At 34.8% G+C, this 22,904-nt stretch overlaps 1 protein-coding gene across 1 annotated transcript in view; it reads left to right on the plus strand.

Annotated features, from left to right (window-relative positions):
* The window catches only part of TBC1D32 (TBC1 domain family member 32), a 176,046-nt gene that overhangs the window by 32,864 nt on the left and 120,278 nt on the right, over window positions 1-22,904 (plus strand). The window contains exons 11-16 of the mRNA XM_007454903.1: window positions 2,337-2,396; window positions 7,639-7,729; window positions 10,897-11,037; window positions 13,529-13,621; window positions 18,280-18,422; window positions 20,027-20,154. Of these exons, the coding sequence (XP_007454965.1) occupies window positions 2,337-2,396; window positions 7,639-7,729; window positions 10,897-11,037; window positions 13,529-13,621; window positions 18,280-18,422; window positions 20,027-20,154 (656 nt within the window). The remainder of the gene's footprint in view (window positions 1-2,336; window positions 2,397-7,638; window positions 7,730-10,896; window positions 11,038-13,528; window positions 13,622-18,279; window positions 18,423-20,026; window positions 20,155-22,904) is intronic.

Below are 22,904 nucleotides of genomic sequence, written 5' to 3' on the forward strand. Positions count from 1 at the left end.
CTTTCTTTGTGTATTGCTCTACTGTGTCAAAGAATAGCTGCTGTTTGATTGTTTACTGTGTGCCAAGAGTTCTATCACTTTTACACGTGTTAACTCACTTAATTCTTATAACAATCTATGATGTAGGTGGTGGTATTATTATCCCATTTTACGGGTGCAGCAACTGAGAGATAGAGAAGTAACTTGCTCAAGGTGGTTTACCTATTAGGTGACAGAGTCAGAAAAGGATTTTAATGGTAATTCAATTGAATCCATTAAACTGATGACCTATCCAAAATCATGTCTTAGTTTAAAAGCTACGAATTTTTTAAGGAGATGTGGTAGAACATAAGGGTTCAATGCTCACTTTTCTCTGGCTTAGATATCTGAAAACATCTCTTCATTTGCCACTTAATGAAATTGCAGTTTGTAAAATGTGTCTAATGCCTGAATGCTGGTGACTTCCTGTGGAGTTGATCACTATCTTAGAACTGAAACTAATATTAAAAGATTCTTACACTGTTACCTCCCTCATCTGCTGTTGAATAAGAGTGGTCTGTGTCTGGCAGTAGTCATAGCTGTGTTGGCCTGTGTTCTTACATCTTTGTCCCTCTCAACCTGTATTTGTTGCAGTGGGGAAGGATGGGAATGGGACCATGACTTGCCATGCAAACCATGCAAAGCCAAGCAGCAACATGTTCATTTACTGCTTAGCACGATTTGGACATTATCTAGCTGATGGCTTTCTTTTTTTTTTTTTTTGCCTTTTATCTAGACTGTATAATAATGCTCAGTTAACCAAAACATAATTCTGTTTGGTGCTTAGCACTTACCTGGCCTACAAATAGTATATGTGTGATAAATGCTTGCTCAACTTAATTTTACCTGAACCCTTTATTCCTCACATCTGACATTTGACCTTTTTCTTTTTTTTGATGATCAAATTACACCACTATTGTAGACAATATACAAAATATGTAAAAGCACAAATAAAATTATACTTTTCTAATTCTGTAACTCAGAGATAACAGCTATTAAGATTTTGTTTTATGTGGTTGTGTGCTTTAAAAAAGACCTAAACAGGTGAATTTTAACAAATCATATTCTGTTTATAATTAACTTTTTTTTACTTAACATTTTTATTGTCAGCACTTGATTCTTAAGAGAATGATGCACATTACAGGAAAACTAACCAATGGAAAATTATTAAATCAGCTCCCCAAGTGTGTTCTAGTATTATTAAAATTTATCACATTCTCCTCTGCTCATCTAAGGCAGAAGTTGTCAAACTTTATGTAAATGGTCAAGCAGTAAATATTTCTGGCTTTGTGGGCTGTCCTGTTTCTGTTGCAACTACTCAGTTCTCAGTAGCCCAGAAGCATCCATAGGTAATATATTATATAAAATTAATGGATGTGACTATGTTACAATAAAACATTGTTTTCCAAATCAGGGGGCAGCTGAATTTGGCCTGAGGGTTGTGGTATGTCAACTCCAGTCTAAGGGATGTACTATGAGGCTTTCGTTTTAGAACATGATCAATAGTTTAATTGTAAGTCAATATGTTTCTCTTACTAAACCTGAAAAAAAGATTAATGGTTTTTTAAAACATTTTAAGCTACAAGGGTTAAAACAGGGTTTTGATTAACCCTCAATTAACCCAAACCCCACTTAATTAAATTCTATTCCCCAGAATTTTGATAGATTTTACAGACTATTATTTAATTTTTTAAAGTAAAATAAACTACATTGAAGGCTAATGATATTGAACTTAAGTAATATTCGTGTAAATTTTCCTCTTTGTACAGTGCATAAAAATCATATTTTAATCTCATCTATGTTTAGTTCTAAGGAGAGAGTTTTTTGGCGCTTTGAATCATTTTTAAAATATGACTGGCAGAGAATGATTAAGATACTGTCCCTTCAGAGCATTTCAACCTTGGCAGATTTCTGCATGTGTAAACAGTACAGTACCCTCTTCATTGTGAGAGTTGTGATTCCTCCCTTGACCGCCCTCACCCTCACTTCTTAATCTTTACTTTAGGCTCTGTCATACACTGGTAGTCAGACATGGCTTTTTTTTTGGTTTTAAAGTAATTTAGCATGGTAACTGGACACAACTGAGGGGTAGATTGTTTTCTATTGGTCTGTCAGTAAATGCTCCAGTTTTTAATATAATTTTCATTCTTATGACTGCTATGCTCATAATCCATTGTACTTAGAAAAACGTGTTTTACCCTGATTACAATAATTTAAACTAAGTTATTGTGTAATTTATGTTAAAGAAATGTTACAGGAAAAATAGATTTTGAATGGTATAGCTTGAATATTAAATACCATTTTACTCCTAATTTTAGCATGCATATTACAGCAGAACTGCAGTACTAAGACTTATTGAAAAGAAATATAAATCTCTGGTAAGTCTATATTTCTGTTCTTATCTTGAGAAATATTATCACAAAAAGATATATGATGTAATAACTTGAATGTGCAAAGTTGAGTGATTAACATCGGATAATGAAGCAGTCCCCCTTTTATGTGACTTTTAAACTACCATTCTGTGAACATAAAAGGATAAAAGTAGAGACTTAAAACACAGTCAGGATAACAGTTAGGAAATATATAACTTCATAGTAAATTGGGCTGGTAACTAGCTATTTTGGGATAAGCCATATTAAGCATTGGGTTGGCCATAAAGTTCGCTCGGTTTTTTCTGTAACATGGAAAAACCCAAATGAACTTTTTGGCCAACCCAATATTATCATATAGTTTAATTCAGATCAGTTGTTTGTAGGGGAGTTTGTTCTATAAAATTTACCCATGCTTTTAACTGAAAGTTGCATGATAAAATTCAGAATGGTAAATGCTTTTGTAGTTGCAAAAATTGATTCAAGTTACACTAAATATAAACTAATACTGTAAAATATGTTCATAACATTTTCTGCATTTACTGCTATTAGTAGAACAACATGTTAGGGCACTGAAAGGAACTGAAATCAGCAAGTCTAGCAATTAATTGACAAACATGAAAATTGTGAAATTAAAGTTATATTAATATGACTTTGAGATAATAAATACGTTCCATGTAGTTAGGTAGAATCTTGAGTTGAGGAGTGAGGTAAAGGGAAAGATTCCTAGAACTGTGAATTTTAGGAAGACTGCAGTAGAACATAAATTGAAGAAAGGAGAATAATAATTGTTTTGTGTTTGAGAATTAAGAGAATTAGGCTTCAGAAAGGAGAAGAGGGAGATGTTGAATATTAGGATGGGAATTTATTTGTAGAGGTAATAGGTATTTAAAAATCCTTAGAGAAACTGAAAGTCTTTCCACATTTCTATCATTCCCATTTTAAATGGAAATTTGATGCTGCCATATGAGCCTAGAGTGATCTTGCTAGAATAGAAAAAGGAGAAAAAACCAAGAACAATTTTTTTCCTCTTATGGTTTGACATACAAATAACTTGGTATGACATAGGCCCTAGTGGATGTATTTCAAATGTTTCTTGTAGATTAACTCTTAAAATCCATTCCTTATTTGAAAAGTGAATTATACTATAATCAATTCTTAGCCTACAAATAGTTACTTCATTATCAACTTGTTCAAATATTTCATGTTCATAATAAACATGCATGAGATTTCATCTTAAACCTCATTTTCTCTTAAAGCTTTTCTAAATTTACCAAAATATCAAGAGATTTTTTAATGGTGTGTGTGTGTGTGTGTGTGTGTGTGTGTGTGTGTGTGTATATATAAAATTTTAAAAGTAAACCCAACTTTTGAAAAGAAACATTGGGGAAAATGGATGCCATGTGTGTTTGTTCCCATTTTCCTTTCAGAATTGAAGATCAAATTTTGTATATCTAAAAAAAAAAAAAATTGTGTATCTGCAGTGGGAACTTTGGACCACTCCATGGATTTGTCTTTGGGATCTGGGATCTTCCCAGGCCAGGGCTCAAACCCATGTCCCCTGCATTGCCAGACATATTCTTTATGACTGTGCCACTAGGGAAGTCCCTAAATTGATTCTTTAATTTTAATTAATTTAAATTTAAAAGTAATATGGGTTAGTGGCTACTCTTTCGTGCAGTTTGCTCTGTCTGTGGCATATATGACATTTTCAGTAGGAAGCATTGGGCAACAAATAATTTGTGTATGTGCTATCAGTTTTTTAAAGCAATATCTGTACTGACTGAAAAGCATTTTGGCTATCAGCATAACTATTATTTTTAACAATTTGAATCTTTTGTCCAGTTTACCCTTAAGGGAATGACTTCTGAAATGGCTTTATTATGTAGTACGTTTCCTATTTTTCTTGCCCTCTTAACGTCGTTTAAAAAAAATATTGACAGCTAGGTTATTTAAATTCTCCCTACCTTACTGTTTTTTATACTCCCCCTACCCTGCCTCGCCAATCTTAGGGGTTAACAGTTAAGTGAGCTGGCTGGTACATATTTCCTAGTGCAGGAGAATAAGTACGAAATAAAATCCTGAATTTTACAGCAAATTTGTCTTTCCTAAGATTTAGGATAATCGCTTTTTATACCCTCAGCTTGACTCTTTAATATTTAAATTTACCTACTGTAGATCTGCTTTTTTTTTTTTTTTTTTTTTTTTTGGGCGGTATACGGGCCTCTCACTATTGTGGCCTCTCCCGTTGTGGAGCACAGGCTCCGGATGCACAGGCTCAGCAGCCATGGCTCACGGGCTCAGCTGCTCCGTGGCATGTGGGATCTTCCCGAACCGGGGCACGAACCCGTGTCCCCTGCATTGGCAGGCGGACTCTCAACCACTGTGCCACCAGGGAAGCCCTAGATCTGCTTTTTGCTCCTGCAATTTAAAGGGCGTATTATATCATGTGATTGTACCTCTTCTAAGATGTACCTTTTTCTGTGATTGTTAACCCTTCTCAAATAAAAGATAGCACATGTAAGAAGTAACGGGAAGGAGTAGAAGGAACAGAAGTGGGTTTAAGTGGGTAGTGAAGACAAAGGTGAGTAGAAATGAGTGCAAGGAAGAATGGGTTTTTGAAGGTTTGAGTGGAAGTAAACTAAAGACTGAGAAAGATTATCTTGGAGATAGTACTTTGAGTTCTCAGAGAAGCTATTTGTTCTTTTGTCTTCTTATTCTTTAGAGCCTCTCAAGTATATTTGTCACGTCAAAAGTTCTCCATAATGGCAGTTTTTCAGTCATTTTTTTTGTTGCTATGTGTAAGAATTAGGATCTTAAGAGTAAGTTCATCTAGGAAGTAGTTCTGTCAAGGAGGTTGCACCTTAGATAAACTCATGACAAACGTGAAACAAATCACTATACTTTTGGGCAAAAGTGTGTGCTTATGAATGGTGTCTCAGGTTCTGACTAAGCAGAAGCTAGGGAGGGGCTGTGTGATTGGTGACATGATCATTGATTCCCCTCTTTCAAGAATTGACAAGTCAGGGAGTGTCCTTATGGAATTTTTGTAGAAATCCCAAGGCAGTTTGACCAGTTGCCTTTGCATGATTTTGTTGCTGGTAGCCACTCATCTCAGGGCTGGCTTGGATTGGATTGACTGGATTAGAGACTTTTTGGACTATGCTTCCTTTTGTTTCCTATGAACACTCCTTTATATATTCAGTAGATGCAAGCTAAACCAAAAGAAGACAGGAGTTCAGAGTCTACAAATAACAACAAAAGCAAAATGAGCACAGAAGAATAAGCAGGTTAATAGTAGAACTATTGACCAAATGGTGGTCCTCCAAAACAAAAGGCCACTTTGTACAAAGACCTATTTCATTACAAATCCAAGGAAAATAAAATCTAGCAATGAGAACTCAGTGAAGCAAGTTGAAGCTTAGATCATTGTTGAGACAGACTCACATGGTGGCAAATCTGAAGGATTATCAAAGTTTGGGACTTGGGGACCCAGTGAACACTCTTCTTTGAGGACCCCATGGAATGATGCCAAATGAGAATCCTCAAGGTAATCTCAATGTAAGCTCCAGAATTGTTGAGGGTTAAGACCACTGTTCAGTATCTGAAACAATGCATAAAATGAGTTTATTGCTTACTTAATTAGGCAAAGCAGATTGTTAATATAAAATTTCGGGGAAAACTTGGAACTCAGGTTGGGCTTTCGGAGGTGAGAGTGAGTTCATGCCAACTGTAGATTTCCTGGAATGTGTCTGTTGTTGGCTGACTTTTAGAAGAAAGGGGCTGATTGGTTTGCTTACAAAAGTATGTTCATTGAGATCTGTTGACATGTCATGATTAACAAGGTTTTAAACTTGTTCTAGATACCTGTTAACCCTGGTTATATAGAAATATGGTTCTGGTTTTTATCTATAAAACAATTGCTCATTTTCAAGGATAGTGGGAAATTTTTAAATTAATGAATAGGTGTTATTCTGGGAAAGAGGGGTGGTGGTTAAGGTAGTGGTGGGAAAATATTTCAGACCCAATGCGCCTGAAAAGTCTGAAAGATACCAAGCATAAGCCTCCAAGAGTCTTTTTTGCCAGTGGGGTCACACAGGACTCCACTTAATTTCTCCAGTGTCAAATTGTGACCGCTCATGTGAAATGTTGTTTACCAGGGTAGCTCATTAGAGACTCAGTGCCCATTTTCTTTTTAAATTGGGGGTTAATCATGTTGGCACCTTCTGCCTGCTACATACCAGGGATTCCACATTCCCAGAAGGAAAATAGACATTTAGCATAAACCACACTGTTTGTACAGTTTACGTACAGTTCTCAGAATGGGGGGAAGCTCCTGAAATTCAAGTTCCCAGATGCTGGTTAAGGACCAATCTTGTAAGCAGGCCTTTCTAATCATAGAAATCCTGCCGTGTTAACTCTTTTGCATGAAACTGAGGCCATAAGAATGAATGAGACTAGGAAATCTATCAATTCCTTGATTCCATGATTATGAACTTGCCTCTATCCACACAACCTCCATCTTTTTTCCATCTAAAACTTAACCCTTCCTTCCACTTAGGTCCTAGCTCCTCCTGCTCTTAGACACCTTTCTGTCAATTATCCTTTCTCTCCTGCATAGTCAAACTTCCTTTCTATTTACTTAAGCATGACCATATCCTTCCAACCTGAGGAATTCATTCTTGACTCTAAGATCCCACCCCTATGTTTTACTCATTTTTTTCTTTTACAACCAGCCTTCTTGAAAATGAAAATTATACTATAGCTGCCTTTACGTTTCAATTTTTATGACTGTTATTTGGATTGAGATTTTTTTATAGTTTTTAGCAATTCTGGTATCTAAGATAGAAATGAAGGCTAGATCCAGTTCACTTTTTGCTGGCTAAGTACGAAGAAAAGACTCAAAGGCAAGGGAACTGGGGATATTGGAAAGATAATTTTTAAAGTCATGGCCAGAAATTTTGCATCTTTCACTATAAAATGTAAAGTACAGTTGTATTTTTGCCTTGGCACAAACATTGTGACAATGTTATATTTGTTGGTTTACAAATATTTTCTGTGTTTCCCAGAATGATGCCATAGTTAAAATGTAACTGGGGAGACTGAGCTTTAATGGCCTGGAAAGGTGCTATTCTAGATTTTCTGAATATTTTTCTTAAATATTTTCCCAGCATATTTTATAGGCTTGACTAACTTCTTTTAATACATGGACTTGTGGACTTCTGGAATTAATAAGCTATTATTTTATTAGATAACTACAGCAGTTCAGCAGTGTGTTCAGTACTTTGAGTTGTGTAAGACCATGAAAGCTGATGAGGTTTTGGGACGTTCAAAGCCTTGTGGTAAGTATGATATTTTGTTACATTTTAAAAATGGTAAATTTTGTTAATAAAAATAGCTTAGTAATTTATTTTTTAATATCATGATAAATTAGATTGCTTTTGCTAATACAAAATACTTTCCACAAATTTAAGATATACCATAATGATGACTTTTTATAGCCGATCTACATTTGAAGTTATTGTAGTGAATCTTACCATCTGCAGTTCTTCAGTTCATACCACGGTGTATGTCCTAGTGTGTTATGCTGCAGTAATACACTAGAGGAAGCAAGAATGAATATATCAGCCATTTATGCATTTTAGTGGGAGGAAAGTTTCTGTTTTATAAAATACTGTCTTATTATTGGACACTTCACCCCACTCTGTGATTCTTCTCTGCTTATCCTCAGTCTGAGCTAAAATATCCTAGTTATTTCATAATCTGGCCCTAATATATCTATCCAATCTCATATCTAGTTATTGATTAGTGAATCTTCTCTTAGAAGGCATACCAGTGCCTATATACTTTGTTATTCCTACTCCAGCTGCCACTATCCATAATCCCCTACAATGATATAAATCTTATTGTGAAAGAATAAACTTTGTTTTCAGGAAGCTTCCTTTGCCTAGTGTGAATTTTTATTGCCCTTTTGCTTACGTCACACAGCTTGCCATGTGAATTTGATGTCTTTTATCATTCTATTTTATGTCACTTCTCTAAGCAAATATTAAATTCTTTGAGAATATGAAGATATCTTATAATTTTTTTATCCCTGAGTAAATTCTTAAGGAAAATGGTCAAAGACCAATTATTAACAGGTTTCAATAGATAAGTGTTTTGTAGTAGAGGAGAAAGTATAGAAGCCAGAACTTTGAGAGACAAAAAAGGTATATAAGTTGATGTATATATTCTATCATCTGTAAATTCATAAATTTTTCTAATCTAGTATTAAAATGTTGTATCTAGCTTTTTTTCCCTCTACCACTCTCCCAGCCCTTCATGGCTTTGATTTTTTCCCTATCTATGAAGACCTCTGGGTGCTTCACTGCATTCTTTTGACATTTCTTTCAAAATTCTTGCTTTCTTTCAGAGTTTCCTGCCTGCACTTACTCAACTTTAGATCATCTCTGGTCCTCAGGAAATTAAACAGAGAGCATTGTAATGTTAAATTGATGGTGCACTGATGTATTTCTCTAGCTTCCATGGCTCTTTATGTTGCTTTGGAATCAACTTAGATGTTCTTTCTTCAGTGTTCCACCAGTCCCATCAAACCCCCTGCCTTGCTCCTGCCCACTTTTCTCTTGAGGAAAGCTTGCGTCCTACTTTACTGAGAAAAATGGAACATTTTGGATTTGAAATCCTCAAATGTCCCGCATCTACACCTACAGATGCATATTTATATGCCCTTATCAGTATTCTTCTCCAGGCTTCAATGAAGAGTAATCCTTCCATTCCAGGTTAATCTATTCGACTGTTCTTGATTCTGTTTCCATCTGGTGTTTTTTTTGTTTGTTTGTTCGTTTTTTTAAGAACCAGGACATTGCTTCATTTGTTGTTTTGTCTCCCCTTCTATTGGTACCTTTCCTTGCATTCTCTAAACGTACTCATATCTTTCATATAAAAAACTGAGCAAGTTCATATGTACCTCACATCTCTCTGCTTCCCTTAAGAGAAAAGGCCTTCCAAGTGTTTAATATACACCCAGGCCCCATTTCTTTACCGCCTATTCACTTCTCAACCATGGAAATGAGGCTTTTATTTCTATGGTTCAATGATCTTCCCATTATTAACTTTCTCTTCTTTCTTGCCCTCATTTTATAGCATTCGCCTCTCTTCACCCTTTCCCTCACCTTCCTAGTACCATTCTTTGATTTCTTCATTCTCATCTAATAAGTTTCTCTTAGTCACTTGAAAGGCTCTTTTCTTTATATGTCTGTACTCACAAAAGTTTTGCCTTTTATTTTTTTCTTCAGCTTAGTCTACCTGTTCTTTCTTGAGGGAGCCCATTCACTCTCATGGTTTCAAATATTACATATTTATATATATAAGTGATGGCTCTGAAATATTTAAGTCTATATTCCTTTCATGAATTCCAGACCAATGTACTCATTATATTTAATATTCTATCTGGAAGATCCATGGGAACTTCAATATTAAAATATCAAGGACTGAAATCACTATTCTCTTTCTAAACATTTTTTCTTCAGAATTAAATAGAAGAAGGATTTACTGTGCACACAGATATTTGAGTTAGGAACTTGATAATTTTTTAAATCTTTTCATGGTCTGCATGTAATTCTGGTTAAGGCATATTGATTTCAGTTCCTTAAACATTTGTCTACTGTTCTCCATTCTTTTTTCTTATGGAGGTTTTTGTTCATGATTTTCCTAATGAGTCTTAATTTAAGCCTTGGCCTTCTTCCATTCACCTTTCCATGTTGCCATCAGAGTCAGTTTTCCACATGCATGTTTGATTCCTTTCCTGCTTGAAACCCTTTAATATCATCCCAATTGCCTCTATAATAAAGCCCGTACTCTTTCTGCTGCTCAGTCCTACGTGATCTGCTGCAGCTACCCTCTAGCGTTTGTTTCTCCTACTTGTACTCGCCATGCTCTGTGCATATCAGGCTGTTTGCCGTACTCTGAATTGGAAGCCCAGTTTCATGTGGCTTCTTGGTTTTTGACACCAGCAAATAGTTCAGGGTCTTAAATAAAAGAGGTACTCAATAGATCTCGAATGTATGGATGAATGAGTGAATAAATGATATATGTTAGAAGGAGTCTGTATTTTAGAGATTGTAATTTATTTTGCAAACATGGTTATAACTATCGTTTGTAGTACTGGCTTTTAATTGGTAGAATTAAACAATAAGTAATGTTTTATATTCCTTTCTTCCTTGAAGTATCTTTATAATGAGAGATAACTAACAATCCTATGGTGTTTGTTTTAGAATGAACACTGTATGCATGTTGTACTTTTCTGAGGTTTGATACATTTTATTAATGCTTTTCTTCAGATTTAGGTGTGTTAAAGTCTCTTGGGAAACAGTAAAGAATTTTTAAAAAAATTTACACTGAGTGTCTCCATTATAGACTGCAGCCTTGTTTAATATTCAGCCTTGTTTAATGAAATAACTACTGTAAAATATAATGGCATTAAAACAATTGTAATTGTTTTTCTTTTAAGGGAATAAGCAGAAAACTTTCTACTACTCAGGACAAGAATTACAATATATTTATTTCATTCACTCACTGTGCCTTTTAGGAAGATTATTGATCTATACACAAGGCAGAAAGCTATTTCCTATAAAGCTGAAGAATAGAAAAGGTAAGTGCAATTAGATATGAATATGTTCAGGTATGGTAAGATTTGTGCTATGGATTTTTAAAATTTAGAGGTTTGGCTTGGTCTCTCCTAGGGTACTGAGCAACGTACCTTTTGTTCTGCTGACAGGCTTACATATCTTGAAGTGTTATAATTTTTTTGTTTGTTTTTCAGTATGTACTTCTTCCTATATGTATAATTTTATTTTCCCTGTCTTTTATGTTTTCCTTATTTTTTCTCTGACCTTCAAAATCCTAGATATACTGGATGGTCCAAATCTGGATACAGAACTGGAAGTCCCTGTTTAAGTTCTGGTTGCCCTAAAAACTAGCTGAGATCTTTGGGCAAATCACTGAAATATTTGTTTCTTTATCTGTAAAAATAGAATATCAGTGCTGGACTCAGGGAATATTTGAGATGATCACAGAGAATAGGTTTGGGAATAGTATTTTATAAACTGCAAATCCCTGGACCATATGATATATTACTATATTATTGTTACCCTAAGTCCCATTTTTAAAGTTTTCTCCTTCAGAATTCACATGCTGTTAGTTGTCTTCCTTACTTTCCTTAAAACTTTTGTCTTTTCTAGGAATATAGTACAGAGAAGAGATCAGCAAACTTTGCCTGTAAAGTGCCAGATAATAAATACTTTGGGCTTTTTGGGCCCCATACTGTCTCTGTTGCATATTCTTTGTGTGTGTATATATGCACAGGCATGCATGTGCAAAAAAGTTAACGCATTAGGCCAGAGACCACTATCCTTAGAAAGGGCTGCTTGCAAGGCTGGACTTTAGCTGGCATCTAGGAACTTGGATTTTTCACTGTTGCCAGAACTAATAACATTTTAGGCACAGTGAGCCACTCTTAATACAAACAATGTGTTTTAAGCTGAAAACCTGCTTTCCTTTCGGGTGTCTGGAATCCTGGTATGTATTGGGCAGAGAGTGCTTATGTATATGATGAGTCTCCAATAAAAAACTTTGCACATTGACTCTCTAATGAGCTTCCTTGGTAGACAGCATTTCACATGTGTTGTCACAACTTGTTGTTGGAAGAATTAAGTGTATTCTGTGTGATTCCTTGGGAGAGGACTCTTGGACAGTTGTACCTGGTTTGCTCTTGATTTCACCCTATGTGCCTTTTCCCTTTGATTTTACTTTGTATCCTTTTGTTGTAATAAATCATAGCTGGGGGTATTACTGTATGTTGAATTCTGTGAGTCTTCCTAGTGAATCTGGGAATGGTTTTGAGGACGCTGACATGTTTTACACACCTTTTAAAAATGGAAAAATCATTCTTAGCTTGCAGGCCTTACAAAATTAGGATAAGATGGCTATAGATTCCCACTTTTGTTATAAAGTATCTTCATTTTGAACATTTTATACTGTTTCCTAGTTGTTTTACTTAAGCCTTTTCTCCATGGTTAAGTTCATTGTGAACTCCTTAAGAAAAAGTGTTTTATGTACTTTTATGTGGTACTGCTGTATAATCCTACATATAATGGGCACACAGAGAAATGACTTTCAAGCAAAGAGCTGCTGTTGTATAGGATATTGTGAACTTAACAGAAATAGAAAGATTAATGTATATTTGTGATGTTTTAGGTGTTCAACTTAAATTTATGTCTATCATCCAACTTATTTAGCATTTTTTAATTGACTTTTGACAGCAACATTTTGGCCTATCAGATGTCACAGATCATCTCAAAACTCAGTTTTGAGACATCTATCATACTGTATTTAGTATAGGTCAGCATTCACTTTTAATTCACATGTGCTTTCACCAGAAATTTTTTATGTAAGCTTCTATAGCAGGTGTTGTTAAACTACAGCCCATAGACCAAATCTGGTACACTGTTCTGTGTGGTTTTTGAGCTAAGATTAGCTTGTATATTCTTAAATTATTGGGAAAACTTAATGTGTGATGGGGAAAAAATATATAAAATTCAAATTTCAGCATACATAAGTTTTTTTGGAAAATAGCCACACTCATTCATTTGCAAATTGTTTATGGCTACTTTAGTGCATCAAGAGCAAAGCTGAATCCTTGTGACAGACTGTTTGGCCACAAAGCCTACACTATTCACTATCTGGTCAAGGTTTGCTAACCTCTATTCTATAGTGCTATATAGGTAAGTTAGCTGGACCAACATGCTAAGCTGAAATTTACTGCTTCTAATTGAATAAACTGAAACAGCCCTGATCAGATTCATAGATCTTCCTATGGTAGGTTTATATTAAGTGATTGGTTCAACATAAGTGGTGTAAAACTACACCTTCACATAGCACCTATTGCATCATTTATCCTCGTTATCTTACTATGTCTAATTTATTCTTCCTGATATAATCTTGGATTATAGCCCCTTTCTCCCTAATTGTACCACAGTCTTTATGAAACCTCAGATTAGGAGGATGGAAGCTTAGTTAAAATTTTTCTAAGTTGTAAACATATGCTAGAAAATAACTTTTTTTTTTTTTCTTCCTTTTTGAAGATTCAGTATCCCTTGCAGATCTGCTGGTTCTGTTTACCCAACTTATCTATTACTCACCAAGTTGTCCAAAGATGACATCACCTGGTCATTTAGGTAATTCTGCTTCTATTGTTATTATAAATAGAGAAATAGAAACCATCTAAAATTATTCTATTTTCTGGATGTTTTGAGTGATGGACCTACTTCAGTAAAGAGGTTTCATTAAGATGCAGCATTATTCATAAGAAATTACATTGGTCCTCCCAGATGGCTTCACAGGAGAATTCTATCAAACATTTAGAGAAGAGCTGACACTGATCCTTCTCAAACTCTTCTAAAAAAACTGCAGAGGGAGAAACACTCTCAAATTCGTTCTACGAAGCCACCATCACCCTGATACCAAAACCAGAAAAAGATAGCACAAAAAAAGAAAATTATAGACCAATATCACTGATGAACATAGATGCAAAAATCGTGAACAAAATACTAGCAAACAGACTCCAACAGCACATTAAAAGGATCATACACCATGATCAAGTGGGATTTATCCCAGGGATGCAAGGATTCTTCAGTATATGTGAATCAGTGTGACACACCACATTAACAAATTAAGGAATAAAAACCATATGATCATCTCAATAGATGCAGAAAAAGCTTCTGAAAAAATTCAACACCCATTTATGATAAAAACTCTCCAGAAAATGGGCATAGAGGTAAGCTACCTCAACATAATAAAGGCCATATATGACAAACCCACAGCAAGCATCATACTCAATGGTGAGAAACAAAGCATTTCCACTAAGATCAGGAGCAAGACAAGGATGTCCACTCGCCACTATTATTCAACATAGTTTTGGAAGTCATAGCCACAGCAGTCAGAGAAGAAAAAGAAATAAAAGGAATACAAGTTGGAAAAGAAGTAAAACTCACTGCTGATCATGTGATACTATACATAGAAAATCTTAAAGATGCCCGCAGAAAATTACTAGAACAAATCAACGAATTTGGTAAGGTTGCAGAATACAAAATTAATGGCCAGAAATCTCTGGCATTCCTATACACCAGCAACAAAAAATCAGAGAAATTAAGGAAACACTCCCATTTACCACTGCAACAAAAAGAATAAAATACCTAGGAAGAAACCTGCCTAAGGAGGTGAAAGACTTACTCAGAAGCAAACTATTAAACACTGTTGAAAGAAATCAAAGATGACATAAACAGATGGAGAGATATACCATGTTCTTGGATTGGAAGAATCAATATTGTGAAAATGACTATACTACCCAAAGCAATCTATAGATTTATTGCAATCCCTATCGAGCTACCAATGGCATTCTTCACAGAATTAGAACAAAAAATCTTACAATTCATGTGGAAACACAAAAGACCCCCAAATAGCCAAAGCAATCTTGAGAAAGAACAATGGAGTTGGGGGAATCAGGCTCCCTGACTTCAAACTATACCACAAAGCTACAGTAATCAAGACAGTATGGTGCTGGCACAAAAATGGAAATATAGATCAAGAGTACAGGTTAGAATGCCCAGAGATAAACCCACACAAATATGGGCACCTAATTTACGACAAAGGAGGCAAGAACATACAGTGGAGAAAAGACAGTTTCTTCACTAACTGGTGCTGTGAAAACTGGACAGCTACATGTAAAAGAATGAAATTAGAACACTACCTAACACCATACAAAAATAAACTTCAAATGGATTAAAGACTTAATTGTAAGATCAGGCACTATAAAACTATTAGAGGAAAACATGGGAAAAACACTGACATAAACCACAGCAAGATCTTTTTTTAACCTATTTCCTAGAGTAACAAATAAAAACAAAAGTAAACAAATGAGACTTAAAAGGTTTTGCACAGCAAAGGAAACCATAAACAAGACAAAAAGACAACCCTCAGAATGGGAGAAAATATTTGCAAATGAAACAATAGATAAAGGATTAATCTCCAGGATATACAAACAGCTCATGGAGCTCAAGTATCAAGAAAACAATCCAGTTATAAAATGGGCAGAAGACCTAAATAGACATTTCATCAAGGAAGACATACAGCCAAGAGGCACATGAAAAGATGCTCAAAACCACTAATTATTAGAGAAATGCAAATCAAAACTACAATGAGGTATCATCTCATGCTGGTCAGAATGGCCATTATCAAAAAAATGCTGGAAAGGGTGTGGTGAAAAGGGAACCCTCCTGCACTGTTGGTGGGAATGTAAATTGATAATAACCACTATGGAAAACAGTGTGGAGGTTCTTTAAAAAACTAAAAATAGAACTACCATATGACCCAGCAATCCCACTACTGGGCATATACCCTGAGAAAACCATAATTCAAAAAGAGACATGTACCACAGTGTTCATTCCAGCACTATTTACAATAGACGGACATGGAATCAACCTATATGTCCATCGACAGATCAATGGATAAAAGAAGATGTGACACATATATACAATGGAATATCACTCAGCCATAAAAAGAAACAAAATTGAGTTATTTGTAGTGAGGTGGATGGACCTAGAGTCTGTCATACAGAGTGAAGTACGTCAGAAAGAGAAAACTACTGTATGCCAACGCGTATATATGGAATCTAAAAAAAAAAAAAAAAAGTTCTGATGAACCTAGTTGCAGGGCAGGAATAAGGAGGTAGACATAGAGAATGGGCTTGATGACATGGGATGGGAGTGGGGAAGCTGGGGCAAAGTGAGAGTAGCATTGACATATATACACTACCGAACGTAAAATAGTTGGCTGGTGGGAAACAGCAGTGTAGAACAGGGAGTACAGCTTGGTACTTTGTGATGACCTAGGGGGTGGGCTGAGGAGGAAGGGAGGGAGACTCAAGAGGGAGGGGATATGGGGACATGTGTATGCATATGGCTGATTTGCTTTGTTGTGCAGCAGGAACTAACAGGGTATTGTGAAGCAATTATACTCCAATAAAGATCTATTAAAAAAAAAAAAAGTAAAAAAAGAAAAAGAAATTACCTTGGTCCTGGAAGTAAACCATGAAATTTAAGTTTTTTTCTCTGATATTTAAGGTGTATATTTTTATTTAGAGCCAATTTTGCTGAGAATTCTGATGTTTAAGATCAAGATGTTCTTAAACAATATTAAGATAAGTTCGATAGGTACTAGTGTGTTCTTTATTGGTATTTTCTATCCTTTATATTTTCTTGGGTGTTTGGATCAGCCTGATTGTTTCAGCTTATATCCAATACTTATTTTCGGGGTCGTCTTTTATTGAAGAATAAAGCAAAGGAAAACCTTTTCTTTTTTCAGAAGAATCCCTTTTAGTCTTATAACTGTTGGCTGACTTATAAAAATTTGTTAACATGTTAACATTTAAAAGGTAACTTGTATTGATATTCAAAGGAAAAAGTTTGTTTTCAAAGTAAAACACTTAATAACAACCCACCTCCTCCCCCCCCCACCCCAGATTTATAGACTCAAGCATTCTAAACGTGGAAGTTACTTTAGAAATGATGGTACAGATTCTTAGAGGAACACAGGTGAATCACAGAAAAAAATTATTTGGGTCATATATTAGTGTTGTAATACATCTATCAATTGGTAGGTTTTATCCATGCAATTATAACAGCCTATTAGTCCTAACAATGTTTCTCATACTTTTTCTGCCTTTAAAGTATTGATATTTACATGTATAAAGTACTAGGTTAGGTACCCCTGCTATATGCTCCTACAGCATACTATGCTTCCTTTATGAAAAATATTATCCTTTGTTATAATTGATAATGGCTTGGTTTACCATCTTGTGGAGTATTTGTCTTATTTACTTCTTTGTCTACGTAGCACTCAAAAGTAGCAGAAAGTTGGATGAATGAATGAATAATGGTGAGATGCTCATCAGTAGTCTCTCACTGCAAACAGCATTTCTCATCTTGAGCTGGTTAAAAAAATCACTGAACTTTTCTGTTTTCCCTTTCTGTCAAGTATTTGCTTAGTGTATTTATGGAGTATGGAATATTGTAGTATAAATTAAGAACTTTTTGTTTTAGTCTTGTATCTTACTAGGACAACCTTACATTACTAACTTTTGTAAAACACTGTTGTGTAAAACTTTATTATTTTCATGTAAAACACTATTTTGTTCAGTATATTAGGAGTTCAAATGTCTGCAAATGTTAATTTATGAAACTAAAAATACAATATTTATTTTAGGGACTGGTCCCCATATTATATTTATTCGTATCTGTGTCTTCCTATATATATTTTAAAACAAAGTCTTAAAAATTCTCATTCATTTCATTGGTTTTATGGTAACACCAGAAGTATTCTAGTCTCCATTAAAATTTCTCCTCTGCCTTCTTTTTGACTGTGTTTTGTCTTAATGACTCTAATTTTCTACGAGGCTTGACACCTGAAGACACTTTCTTCTTTTTTAAGAAAAAGAAGAAAAGTGAATACAATAAGTAAGGTGTTTGCCAGGAGGGGAGAAGTTGTAAATTTGTTTCAGACCACATTCTCACTATCAAGCAGAGCTTTAATGTCAAACAGCAAATGACCTCATGGTGTCTTTTGGTATTTATATTATCATTTACTCACTTTTATTAACTTGAAGATAAGTTAAGCTAACATTGTCTTAAGTTTAAGGTCATAATTTGGTAATAAATCATCCTTTGGGCATCCTTTATTTAACCTTGATGAGCTTTTTGGAGCAGCAGTAGTTAACAGAAATAAAAGATATAATAATGTTCTAAGTTTTAATTTTCAAAAAATACTTCTTCTTTATCAGAGAATTACTCTCCTGCAAGTATGGTAACTGAAATTCTTTGTATACTCTGTGATCAAAAAGAATGTGCAATTGAATGTTTATATAACAACACTGTGATGGAGGCGCTTCTTCAGCCTATTCATAACCTAATGAAAGGAACTAAGGTTGGTATTAAAGAGTCTCTTAATTGGATATTAGTGAATATTCAGTGGGAGTTCTAAATTTTATAATCTGAAGTATTATACCATTTTCCCTATAAATGTATTTTAAATCTTAGTTTATACAATCAGTTGATTTTAGTTATGACAATGTAGGGGGGGGAATTACATATAATATCTTAAACTTTTTTTGGTCAGGCTTAGATTATAAGGACTCAAGTTATTATATTGAGCTATTTGTTTTGCAAATCTAATAAGTCTTGTGAATGTTTCATTGTTTGTTTTAATGGCAACTGTATAGCCTTTGGAAATATTTTCCTGAAGAGCCAGCTTTGTTTTACATGAAGAACAAGTACTACTTTAGAAAAACTTATAATCATCCCAGTTCTGAACATACGTATATGTCTCTTTACAGGTTGTACAGTATATTTCCTTACGTTATATAATTTAACCTTCACAGCTGAGGCTGAAGGAAGCAAATTGCTTAAGGTCAGACCTTTAACAGGTGGAAGAGTTGGTACCACTACCACTAGTGCAGTCTAATATATCTCTCCACTTTTTATGACGTAAATTTCTGGAGAATGACTTAAAGCTTTATCAGTAGGCTACAGGTTTTCGCCTTTCTATGTCCGTGTTTTGTAGTGTTTTTATTAGCTTTGTCTCCCTTTGCCCACCTCTCAATGGGCTGGGCAGCTGCTCACCCATTCAAGTATTCATTATTTATTGCTCATTTAGAAAACATTAAGCATTTATGTGAATGTAGTACAAGGTATGGAATTCTAGGAAAGTTAGTAGATAAAATGAAAGTATTTTGACCTTAGTCAACCTCAGGGAAACGAGATGAGCAGAGAAGAAACAAATAGAGCATAATACACAACTGAATATTACAGAATGCCATAAAGTAAATTGTGAAACGTAAACCATATACCAGAGCTGAGAAATGTACTCCTGAATCTTGAGCCATAGCTATTGTTTGCTTCTTTGCTTCATACATCTATCTTTAACTTTCTGTTTTCTTTTGGCATCTTTCTTTACCAGTATATACTGGTAAAGCTAGTTTTAGTACTTTTAAGAATCAAAAGTGGGGAAATATGATTGGTCCAACCTATGTTTTCTCATTAGATGACATCATTGGCTATTGGCCAGCCCATGAATTGGCTGTCCTTAGTCACACCTACAACTCATGACCCAACAACCAGGTGTAGGAAGGGATGGTATCCCTTAGAAAAGATGGTAGTATATTAGATACCATGTATCATAAAATTAGATTGGATATACAGTGAGTGAGAAGTAAATGGCAAAGAAGAAGAGCTACTGCATTTGTCAGCTAGAATTATATACATATAAAACTGTGATAGCAGCAGTTTTTTCAACTGTCTTAATAATCAATAATTGGTTTGGGTAAAAAGTGTGTATGTATTTGCCTTATCAACTGTGCTGGTACGAGAATATAATCTAATGACACATTTAATTCAGACATTATTTCACAGCCAAACAATCAACTTTTTTGTTGTGGTAATATAACTTTATTAGACTACACGACCACCCTTGAATGTTAGTCTGTGATATGTTAGCGTGTCTTAAAATTATATGATATGTTTAATGTACAGGCTGCTCCAAATTGCTCTGAAACAGCTTTAATTCATGTAGCTGATATTTTGGCAAGAATTGCTTCTGTAGAAGAAGGACTTACTCTACTGCTTTATGGAGAAAATATGAGCTCTTCTGAAGAGAAAAGGTATGTTTCTGTTTTGAATTTGTGGAATTTTTTAGCATATTTTCTCATACCTGATTTAAAGTTTCCCAAAATTTTGTCATATATTAATGAAAATTGGGATAACTATTCTAGATATAGTTAGGTTTCCTTATCAACTGCTAACATATTAGATCATCAGAAAGTTGCAGGAGTAACCAGGATTATGGATTATACAGGCAGAGTAGGTCTTGATGTCTGCAGCTTCAAAATAAGAATAGGAGGGTTCACTCTACATGGGATCTTTTTTGCTTCCTTGGACTGTACTCTTTCAACTTCTAAAGCCACACATGATTGATTTCAAGTTAAACCACACAATGGAAATGCTGAATACTTCCACATCTTCCTTCTCTAACCCCTACTCCATTCTATCTCCTGGCTTAGCCATTGGTAACATTTTGGTTATGCTTCCAGACTTTCTCTGCACCTATAATGATGCATCAAGTATATATGTTCATGTTTATAGAATTCTTTCTCATTTCAAAAATGGTGTATACATTACTCTGCAGTTTTTTTGTGTGTAACCAAAGCATCTTCCTAGGTGAATGAAACATTTTTAATAGCTCTATGATACTTTTTTGTATGCTTTACCATAATTTATTCAAACTTCTCTCCAATTATTGGATATCAAGTTGTGTTTAGGATTTTGCCGTCATAAATAACACCACAGTGAGTGTTCTTTTATCCTGCTGAAGTGGTAGATTACATTAATTAACTTTCTGAATATTGAACCAGCTTTGCGTACCTAGAATAATTGTTTTTATACATTGTTAAATTTGATTTGCTAATGTTAGTAGAGGATTTTTGTCTGTGTTTGTGAGAGAGATTGGTCTGTAGTTTTTGTGATCTTTGGCCTTACTGTAAAATGCTGGTCTCATAAGTTAGGAAGTGTTCTGCGTCTATCTTATGGAAGAGATTAGGCATAATTTCTTAAATGTTTGATAGAATTCACCAGTATACGTATTTGGGTGTGGTGTTTTCTGTTTAGGAATATTATTATTTATTCTATTTCTTTAATAGATATGGGTTTGTTCAGATTGTTAGAATTTTGGCAGGTTGTGTCTTTAAAGAATTGGTCCACTTATCTAAGTTTTAAATTTGTGGGCATAGAGGTTTTTGTTTTTGTTTTTTTTACAGTATTCCTTTGTTACTCTTTTAAAGTCTATGGGATTAGTAGAGATGGCCCCTCTTAATTCTGATGTTAATTTGGTTCTACTTTTTTTTTTCCCCCTCTAGCTTTGCGTCTAGAATAATTGTTTTTATACATTGTTAAATTTGATTTGCTAATGTTAGTAGAGGATTTTTGTCTGTGTTTGTGAGAGAGATTGGTCTGTAGTTTTTGTGATCTTTGGCCTTACTGTAAAATGCTGGTCTCATAAGTTAGGAAGTGTTCTGCGTCTATCTTATGGAAGAGATTAGGCATAATTTCTTAAATGTTTGATAGAATTCACCAGTATACGTATTTGGGTGTGGTGTTTTCTGTTTAGGAATATTATTATTTATTCTATTTCTTTAATAGATATGGGTTTGTTCAGATTGTTAGAATTTTGGCAGGTTGTGTCTTTAAAGAATTGGTCCACTTATCTAAGTTTTAAATTTGTGGGCATAGAGGTTTTTGTTTTTGTTTTTTTTACAGTATTCCTTTGTTACTCTTTTAAAGTCTATGGGATTAGTAGAGATGGCCCCTCTTAATTCTGATGTTAATTTGGTTCTACTTTTTTTTTTCCCCCTCTAACCTGGCTAGAGGCTCTTCAATTTTACTGATCTTTTTAAAAGACTAGCTTTCCCACCCCCCACCCCAGCCCCACTCTGTTCATTTCCTGTTTTTAATTTGACTGATTTCTGTTCTAGTTTTTATTGTTTTCTTCCTTATGATTTTGTTTCATTTTCCATGGTGAAAGCTTAGATTATTGAATTTTAGGTTTTCTTTCTAATATGTACATTCAATGATATAAATTTCCCTCTAAGCACTGCTTTTGCTGCATCCGACAATTGAGTTGTGTTCATTTTCATTAGTTCAAAATATTTTTAAACATTTCTGGAGACTTCTTTGACCTATGAGTTATTTATGGGTCTGAGAGTATATTTTGTATGATTTATATTTTTAATTTGTTAAAATGTGTTTTATGACCCAGAATGTGGTCTCTTAGTGAATGTTATGTCTTATGTGAGCTTGAGAAAAATGTATATTCTGCTATTGAAGTATTCTATACATATCAGTTATGTACTGTTGGTAGTTGGTGGTGTTCAGCAATGTCCTTACTAGCTTCATGCTGGATCTGTCAATTACTGACAGAGGGGTGTTGAAATTTCAGACTATATCAGTGAATTCATCTTTTTCTCCTTGCATTTCTGTTAGTTTCTGCTTCATGTATTTTGACACTATTGGGTGCATACACATTAAGGATCGTTATGTCCTTTTGGAAAATTGACCCCCTTTATTATGTAATGTGCCCTGTGCGTAATTTTCCGTGCTGTGAAGTCTAAACTAATATAGCTACTCCAGCTTTCTCTTGTCAGCACATGTCTTTCTTCATCCCTTTACTTTTTTTTTTTTTTTTTTTTTTTTTTTTTTTGCGGTACGTGGGCCTCTCACTGTTGTGGCCTCTCCCGTTGCGGAGCACAGGCTCCGGATGCACAGGCTCAGCGGCCATGGCTCACGGGCCCAGCTGCTCCATGGCATGTGGGATCTTCCCGGACCGGGGCACAAACCCGTGCCACCTGCATCGGCAGGC

Source organism: Lipotes vexillifer, unplaced genomic scaffold, assembly GCF_000442215.2.
Source record: "Lipotes vexillifer unplaced genomic scaffold, Lipotes_vexillifer_v1.1 scaffold58, whole genome shotgun sequence".
Taxonomy (NCBI): Eukaryota; Metazoa; Chordata; class Mammalia; order Artiodactyla; family Lipotidae; genus Lipotes; species Lipotes vexillifer.